This window comes from Trichoplusia ni, chromosome 4, assembly GCF_003590095.1.
Source record: "Trichoplusia ni isolate ovarian cell line Hi5 chromosome 4, tn1, whole genome shotgun sequence".
Classification (NCBI taxonomy): domain Eukaryota; kingdom Metazoa; phylum Arthropoda; class Insecta; order Lepidoptera; family Noctuidae; genus Trichoplusia; species Trichoplusia ni.
Window position 1 is genome coordinate 6,306,098 of NC_039481.1, and position 9,870 is coordinate 6,315,967.

Here is a 9,870-nt window from a genome sequence, read left to right on the forward strand (position 1 = left end):
TTATGCCGCCTCTAACTTGAGAAAGTGTTACAAAAATTTATTCATTACGTATTATGCAATCTACTTAATTGACATTCCCTATGCACATTATTTTTGTTTAAGTAAGTAACAAAGAAATTTAGAAATGCATCTTCTTTGTTTCATTTCTGAGAAAATTACAACACATCCAAAATCGAACAAAGGACGTCTGCCTATAAACCCCCATACGTCATAAACAAGGAACATGATTACTCATCCGGAATGTTCACCTCTGTGTTGACTTTCCGGCGACCTACCTGCAGGTTATTACACTTCTCGGTGGAACAAAAACTGTTCACGAGTGCGATTATTCTTCGAAATCCCCAGAATAATGAGAGTCGTGGTATAAACTAATAGCTGCGCTTTGCTCACGTTTACTGAGCTGTCGGGCTACGTCACGCCATGACAAGCATTGTTGCTGGAGGTCTCCTTCAAGTTCATATTATTCAGATAATACTCAAATAAATTGTCATCTTAAATAATTTTATGCTGTTATCGATTGTTGGTAATAAAGTTAGATTGTTACATAAAATTAGGTGAGGTAATATTTTAAATGCGAGTTATTAGTATTTCTGTTTACAAATGTTCCGCGGCTCATCTAGGAAAGAGCTTTTCATGGTATTACTGAGTTTTCATATTCTTAGTAAAGTTTGTCGTATGCCGCTAAGCTCAGCTCAGCTACGGCCTTGGCGCTGGTCGCGGGGGGGCGGCCGCGCGAGTGGTGCTCGCCGCCCGCCAGCTCTACCACAACGGATCTCAGTTTTTATTCACATAAAAAACAACGCCCGACCTACATCAATGGTACAAAAAACGCATTAGCTTTGAGTTCACCTTTAATGAAACATTGACGAAATTCACACAATACGCGCGCTGAAGGCCTTCAGTTTATTTTTCAAATCAGCTAATCATTATCATACGGCATTGACTGGACGAGTAGGAAGCGATTGTTATTATAATATCTCTATTCAATGTTACGTAAGGAAGACAAGTGCGAATGTTTTGTGATGAGTATAAATGAGGTACGAAATATTCATTGGAATGACGTCTGCTTACATTTGAAAGGTTTGAAGTAAATTGTCATGAATGTGTGGTGTCCTCTAGTCGCGAAGTGCGTAGGCGATGCGTATCATTCACGTGCGTCGTAACAAAAAATATACGAGCACGAGCACGACAAAGTGAAATCGGTTATTAGATGTTCGTTTGCCAGTTCTAGTTGATTTATTACATTCATTCCGTGACTTGATCCTTGCAGTATTGTGTTTGTAATACCTGTGTATTTAGTAAAGGCTATATCGGCTATTTCTCAAACAAAGTACAGAAAATACTCAGTTTCTGGAAGGTTTCGCTCATGACTCTACATTTTCGTGCACAATTTGCTTATATTTGCACATATTACTTTTAAACGCAAATATTATAACAATATTTTCACTATCAGTGCTAAAGCAGTGGCACGGTAGCCGGCAACAGGCGGCAAGGTCGTTCTCAATGTTACGTGTGTAGTGTGTACGGCATGCGGCATGCGGCAAGGCGGTGCGGGCGGAGCCTGTGTGCACAGCTGGCGGGCCGCGCGGCTCCCGCCCGGTCACCGTAGCGAATACAACTCACGACTCTTACAATATGACGCGGTTAACACTTAAAGCGATGAGTTGCAGGCACCTCGTGACGTCAACACATTGTGACACCTTAATACAATAGTAAATATTACGAAAGTTTCATCCAACCAGTGATAACACTTTAATTATCAATTTGTAATGAGTAATAGCGGTGAGAATGATTCGCAATATGTTTTATTACGTCATAGCCGGATATTACGTCACGTTGTTTTTATGTGAGTGCGCGCCGGCCGGCGATCATCCCCATTATCTAGAACTGAAAGCAAAGTCACCTCGGCAAGTGCGAGGAACGTCCGCGTCTCAGGCCGATAACGACCCCGTCGCCCCTCACTTAACCTAGCCGCGCCATGTACACCCATCATAACCTACACTGTATCCACTTCACCTTGTACACTGAAACCATTCATGGGCCATCAACTTTTGCCATAGTTTGTTAGACTCCATTAGCTGTGGTTTATTTCAACCGGTTAACGAACTTTTTGACGAACGCTAAAGTGACCTACAGTACACCCCTATTAAAATGTATTATTATCTATTTTGAATCGGATAACGAACTTCGTGGTGGAAGGTCGCGGAGGCGCAGGGTGAATACACTTTGTTTCTAGGGTGCGTACGTAGGTCGGCCGACACGACTATTAATATTTTTACATTCATCTTTAAACAACAGCTTTTAACAAAACAATCGCAACTAATTTGCTAATGATAGCTCTTTGAAAATTGGCCAACTAAAAAATTGTAGGTATTTATATTCGACCTTAACTTTACATTGTTGAGCAAAACATGGTGTAATTTAGTTTATAAACTTGGGGTGTTTGCAATATATGAGTAAGTAATTTGTAGAGAGGAATTTAGTGAGGATGATTTTAGAGGAGTGTTGCGCGCGCCTCGCGTCGGTCGCTGATCTTGTGTGAGCGCAGCGGCCGCGGCGGGCGGGGTGCGCGGCCCGCAGCCCGCCGCCCGCCAAGGACGTCGCCACAGCCTCCCGAAATGAACCCGGCCCAAGTTCAACCAGAGATCAATTCCCCGAAACGTTAATCTTGACGCTCACGCGCCTTGCTCTTGTAATACTTACACAAGCTTAAATTATATTATAATGAAATAAAATAAAGATAAGATCATCAGTAATATGTTTATTTCATTTTTGAAATAGTTTCGATTACGTATTACAAATTAATAGCCTATAACTGTAACTATAAAAGGTAAAGAACGATATCTGTAATTTAAACTACTCACGTTCACGTCATGTTGACTGTTGTGCAATTCGAACAAATAGGATGTAATGGCCTACTTAAAATTGTTTTGATATACTATTAATTATTTAAATAGAGTTTCCTCATTGTAAAGTGTTTAGAATAATGGCCATCATTTTAAAGTAAACAGGTAGAATTGCACGTATGAATGAAAGTCTTACACAATGTAGAGCTTTATTTAAGTGAATCATCCTTGCATTACAGAAGAGTTTCTTTCAACGAGTAATATGGAAACACTTACAAAATTTTGCATCCTTTTTGGTGTACTTAGGATATGTACAGCCTGTAGTGAATAAGTAATAAACTAAGTAAAATAACTTTAATTTGTACCGTTCAATATTCATTAAAGCCAAGTCTTAATAGCCAAAACTTGGAAAGTGCCTGTTTAGGTTGACGTGTGAATCTGGCTAGACATAAAGAGCAGTCACGAGACGGCCGGGTTGTTGGGCTGGGTTCAGTCACTGGAGGAGGGTGAACGACCGCCTGTGAAGGTGGCAGGGTGATCGTTCAAAGCCTTCGTCCTTATGCGACTTGTCCAAATGTGTACCGTTTGTGGGTCGCCGCCGGTTGCGTAACGCCCCCTCATCCCCGCGACCCCGAGTCACATCATGACGCGATCTCGACTGAAGTTCAATATTCTCTGTCTAGACTTGTTGATTGTTCAATAAAGTTCACGTTTTTCGGTAAATTCTAGAAACCTTTGAATTCGTTAATCCTAACTTTGTTGGACAAGGACGGGAACGTGAACTTTGAATGTGAAATGGGTTATTAAACATTTCTGATATTCTAGTTTTTCAGTTTATGCTGTATAATAATTTATGTCCTCTCGTCGTATACAACAAAGCAAAGTTGGACATACTTTATGATGATCTTTAGTTCCGCTACATCATTCTTATACAGGTTCTGATTACACGCCTTTTTGCAATTTTTCATTTGATTAAAAACCGCAATTGCGATTTCTTAGTTAAGAGTTCCTGGTCAATCTTTAACGGTATTCATGTTATACCCACATTGTATAGGACCGTTGTGTTAGTTGATTATAATTTATTGACTTGACTTAACTCTATCTAAACATTTACCGTTACTACTTTTTTTAATCGTTGCTCTTGACCGTTTATGAATTAAAGGACACATTATTCCAAAAACAAATGCGTTTTTAACTTTGTATCGCAAAAACATAAAAGCTTTCCTAGTAGGTCTGGTCCGAACATTATAAATACGTACAATCGATTTTTCCTAGAAATCCAACCGTTCTCGGAAACGTTGTTGCTTATAGCAAAGACAGCTAACTACTGCTAACCCACATAGAACTAATGATTTGTATAATAATAAGTGTTAGTTGATTACTTAGTAAAACTGTTAGTATTTGTTTCTGCGAATTCGATCATACGGGATACTCCGAAATACTGTAATGAAATATAACTTAAAGACTTTCTTAGTATTATAGTAGAGACAGGATGAAGCTTTACATTGATTTAAAGCTAACTGACGTTCCAGTATTTCAGTTTCAGTCTTAGATTTCAAAGGTCTTAGAGAATCTGATTTCTTGCATGCAATCAATATGGATGGAGATCTCAGGAAAGCCTAACCGAAAACCGGTGTGTATAATGAGTGGTTTTGTTTGTTCCAGTTCTCGCAAGCGCGGCCCGAGCAGCTCCTGCGACCTGGGCTACGGGGAGCGCGACGACCAGATGAACGAGTGCAACGCCGCGCTCGTGCTCATGTCGCTCAGCTGCTCGCCCAACTCGCCGCGCCCCAGTAAGTCGCAAGTCCCGCACGACCCGCACGACACATGCACACTCCTCGCTGACACGCTGGTCTCCGGCAGCGGTAGTCCGTCAGTTTCACATTTATTATTACGTCACTCTGAGTTACGTCGCCCTGTCATGCTCCGCGGCAGCAGCCACTACAGCCGCTGCCCGACGGTTACATCATCTAAAATCAACATTAATCTAATATTTTTATTTCATTAACGTTCACTGACAGAATCTACACAAAATACGGTGAAACATTATAATATTTTAATTAAACTCAAACATAAGATAACGTTCACTTTACTTTGGAGGAATTATTTATTTAATAAAACTTTAACTGTTTAGGGAGCGGTTGTATTCTGTGTAAAATCTGCAAAATGTGGATAGCGTCTAGACTGGTGTCTAGACATCGTCTAGACAGGTATTTGGTGTAACAGTGCTCTCATGATGAGCTCCACCCAAATGTGTTCTTGTTCGAGTAGCATATTTAAAGCACCCTCATTTGCAGTAAACTGAGTGCACCACGATATCAAAGTAAATAGCATATTCCTCCACAAGTTTCTACTCTACTGTGATATGGCGAAATAATAAAGGATTCGCGTACTACTGGAAACCGTAATAGAGTAATTTAACACCAGTTAATTACATTCAGAGCTTTAATTTAGATTGATATCAATTCACTAACAACGCAGTTGACTGCCATTCGGAACAGCTTACGCAATCTTAAACCTGAGAAGCAAGACGTTTCACGCCACCCATAAAACTTAACGATTGCTATAGAGAACAGCGCAAGCGACTGTTCTAATGCGCCGGCGCATGTGTGCCGCGAGAAAATAGCCGTTCTTGTGAGTGAAAGTGGCTGACCAAAGTTCCGTTTCGCAATTCAATTTAATATAGTTAATTCATTCAAGCAACTTTACGCGCGTAATTTGTAATTTAGATTTGTTAATCTTCTGAGACTTTTATAAAAAACTGAATTACGTACTTACATAGTAGTCTCAATTTTTATAAGAAATTTATTAGACATACTCAAGATGCTATATTTTTTGATTTTGTAACATAATTATTCCTGAGATTACGCTATTTTAACCGGATTCTATCTATTAACATCTACCGAATATACGAGAGGAATATTGTACACAATTCAATAAAAAATAGTTTTGCTGAAATAACCGCACGCAGTAACAGCATTATCTTTTTTATTATTTATCTGAAAAAGATCACACTTATTGATAAGATTGATGTTTAAGATCAGTGCCTTTACTAGCAGCTCTTACACACTGTTGCCAGTAACTACCATCGTGTAACAACAGAGGGCGCCACGCGTATAGACTATTGCCGGCTTACTTTCACAACGACAAAAAAAGTTCTGCAAAAGCTTCATAGTACTCCCACTGTACATATTGTCTCTTTATTTTTTCTTTACTGAGGGTATTAAGTAGCTTTTCCCTGTACCAGGTGCGTGGGGCGGGCGGTCGTCGGTGTCGCCCGGAGCCAGCAGCAGTTCAGGCTCCTCGTGGCGCTCCGGCACCCCGTCACCACCACCAGCCAGCTCCTCCTTCAGTGATGAGGGCATCGCTATGGACTATGAGGAGATCCACCCGCGCAAAAAGAGGGTAAGTCTTGTTTTGTATGATGAATTTTGATGTATCAGTTTAAGATGGTGAAATGTGGAACATGACAAGGAACACTTAGTCGGCCACTTGCATTAACCGGTATTAGGCTCTAAAAGCATTCGATAGAACGAATAGAAGTTACCAGTACTAGTCTAAGATGAACCTCATTTTTAAGATCTCATTAGAAGACGGGCTTAAGTATTGCCAATTTACAACTACCTTAATTAAGCCTCAAAATGTATTACTTATGCTAATAATAAACGAATGTAAATGTAAAGTTGAAGCTCTTCCAAGTTCCTTAAAGTTGTTAGAACATCTAAACATTTATCGTAATCTATAATTGTAGTAATTGTCAGTAGCTAAGTTGTAAGCAGTCCTGGGCGTATTCCAACTGCTTTCTCAATCAACATAATCTTGAAGCTTAAATTGAAACCGTGGAACGTTAGCAGCTCAAAGCCAAAATTACATAGATATGTCGTGTGGAACGTGCCCAGTTACCATTACGACTTCAATTAGACCGTGACATACTTTGTGGTCGCTTTCGTATCACAAAGACTGCAGATATATATAGATGGGTATACGTAGCTACGTTAATACGCATCTAGGCGGTAACCGCTTCCTTTGATTTCTGTTGTCATGCATGTAATAATTACGCAAACATCAAGCTCTGTAACGAACCTTTATTTAAATCATTCCAAGTTTTATAACGATAGTATTTTTACAAACTAACTTCTAAGTTTTGCCATAAACTTTTCAAGAAATCTTTTGACAAATTCGATTCTTTTTTTGGAAACCTTTACTTCTTTACATTCGATTAATAAAATCCTTTGTGACGCATGACGGCATTATCCCACAACACACCGGGTGCGCGGCGGCCTGGACGGTGACTCAATCTACACAGATGCACATTAAGGTGCTGATTCGATGACATTTGCTATTACATCGACAACTCATTACAAATCAATTTTCTTTGTTAATTGACATTTAGAAAAGTGCGCGTAATTTGTTACAACTTGGACGTAGACCTTCTTACTCAACTTTCACCGGCCAGGTGCTCGTTAGCTGATCCTAAGCAAACTCCATTACGTCACTAAACATTCTATAAGGATATCCGGTTGAGGACATTTACGTAATATTGCACCTTATATTTACGTATTTTATCCCAGCGCAGGAAAACCCGTTATCTTATTTGGTATTGTAAAAGGAAAAATATAAATATATGTAGATGCGCAGCAAACTTTATCACTGATTCTGAAATTAGTAACAATGTAAGCTGATTATGACGACTCATTAAAATAACAATTAAGTTGGTATATACATTCAAAGTCACGCGTTAGATAAGGAGTCACTGACACATTATGCACTTTGTGTATACCTAACAACACTACAACTGCATTTGCGACACGTGTCGGGCCAACGTAACTTATTACCTATTTGTTCGCTATTGTTCGTGCACTTACAATTAAGGAGATTGCCCATACTGAATTACTGACTGCTAAGCAATGGAACCGGCATACAAACTGTTTGGAAGCTTACCTCAACTGCATTAACAAAGGAATAACAAACGGCTATTTTTCATTATAGGTTGCAACTGTGGAAATCTAATAAATCATTTATGTTTAACTAAGCGTCTCGATTGTGCTTTGTGGAAACAGTTTTTATGAAGCCTTTTTCAGTAATATCTACCTACACCCCTCAAATAAACTAGTTGGCTGATAAATCGTAATATTAGAGTCATCGCTTCCGTCAGCAGTTGCAGACAATGAACATTGGAGGTTAATCACTGCCAAGCATAGTGATTAAGTCAGAATTCTTATTACCCATACCTGTAGTCGTTGGAAATACCATACTCATTGCGGGACTTTTACGGACCACTTTAAAAAGGCAGGAAAACAAAGAAAGAATATAAAGTGCTTTGTTGTGTTTCCTTGATAAAACGCGGTGCACACGCAATACACCCTTTCCCTTGCGCATGACGACCGTGACGTCAGTCTCAGCATCCTAAACTGGTTCTAAACATCGATTGCCTTTCCGCAGTCCTGCACTGTGTTTCAGAAATGCAATGACTTTAACGACCGCTTATGTTATGAGGAGCTATCGCTAAACACTGATTTACGACAACGTATTAGTTGAAATGTACGTAGAGTGCGATATGAGCGCACAATACTGCATTACAGTTTATTGGCTAGATTCGAGAGAGTGCAGCGAGCACCGGCCATATGTGCACATAATATAATGTAATTTACGATCCACGTGCGCGGTTCACTGTGTCGTACAATGTCAAGGCGCGCCGGAGCTCTGCGGCCGGCGTTATGCAACACCATTGTAAAATTGACATAAATGTTTATGACTGCGTGAGTGACTACGACCGCAGCCGATATTTTACTGCAGCTAGTTATGACGACTCTCATTACTGCCCATTAGTTGGTGACGACTGACATATCACAGACCACTAACGGTTACATTTGTATTTGCACACGCTTTCGACGCACACGCAGTGTCTTGTTTATTACGTTCTAGCGTAAATTTCGTCGGTCTTGTCGTACGTAGAGATATTTATAAGCTAACAGCGGCTCGTGTTACGTCGTAGAAAATACGTTTGTTTGGTTTCCACGCCTACGCAACGTTCGCCGGCTCGGAAAATATTTATTTTTTAATTTTTCTCTACTTTTTTGTTTTCTTGTTATCGTCGCGTTTAATAGCACTCAAAGTGTGTGAACTTTCAAACTTCTGAATCGTATGGCTTCTTGTTCGGGATGTAAACAATTTATTAAACTCGTTAAAATAACATTAAAAAAATAACAACTAAAAGAATGTAGGCATTAAGGTATAAGCGCACATTGAAAATTGAAATCGTTACGCCAAAAAAAACATATAACTAAACCGTAAACCTTTCCTACTTCTTATTATTTACGTATCAGGGTAAGATAACATCAAGTATTGCTAACAACTTAAGCAAAGAGCGCTTTAGATTTCGAATCTTACCAGTAAGTCTTACCTACGTGCTGCACTTTGGAGTCTATGTTCCGAGCTTTCTGTAGGCGAGTGTTCGTGTACATACGAGGCATAGGGAACCCGCTGTATCTGGTCTCCGTCTTCTCATATAAAATAGCACACGCTGTACAATAGGTGTCGCATTGTATTGGCTTGCGTTGCCCACGCTCTGTTTATAACCTTGTACATACTGCTGGCGGCCAAATGCTTGTGGTGGGCGGAGCGGACTCGTCGCGCTCCTTCTACTATTACATATTTTCAGTTCAATTACGTAACGGCTATTTACACGCTGTGACTACATGAATATACTTACGACTAATTGTTCCTTATCCAGTGGAAGATTCCGCAATAAAATTTCAACAACCTTCGTTTCAGTATTTATAGACTACTGAAACATTGGAGACATTGCTGAAAATTAAAGTCATCCCATCTTACTACGTTGATAAAAATAATAGTTTAGAATAGAAGAACCGACGAGAACTCAGAAATCACAGAAAAATGAAGCTAGATGTAGTAAGCGTTAAAAACTTGTGTCGTGTCCTAGAATATCTAATGATAAACTAATCGCTAAAGAGACCGTAACAACCCTTGTCTAAGTATGAGTGCTAGATAGCTTCGTTCGATA

At 39.7% G+C, this 9,870-nt stretch overlaps 1 protein-coding gene across 1 annotated transcript in view; it reads left to right on the top strand.

Moving 5' to 3' along the window:
• LOC113492709 (zinc finger protein 395) overlaps nucleotides 1–9,870 on the top strand; it is a 45,243-nt gene that overhangs the window by 19,888 nt on the left and 15,485 nt on the right. The window contains exons 3-4 of the mRNA XM_026870316.1: nucleotides 4,512–4,639; nucleotides 6,094–6,251. Of these exons, the coding sequence (XP_026726117.1) occupies nucleotides 4,512–4,639; nucleotides 6,094–6,251 (286 nt within the window). The remainder of the gene's footprint in view (nucleotides 1–4,511; nucleotides 4,640–6,093; nucleotides 6,252–9,870) is intronic.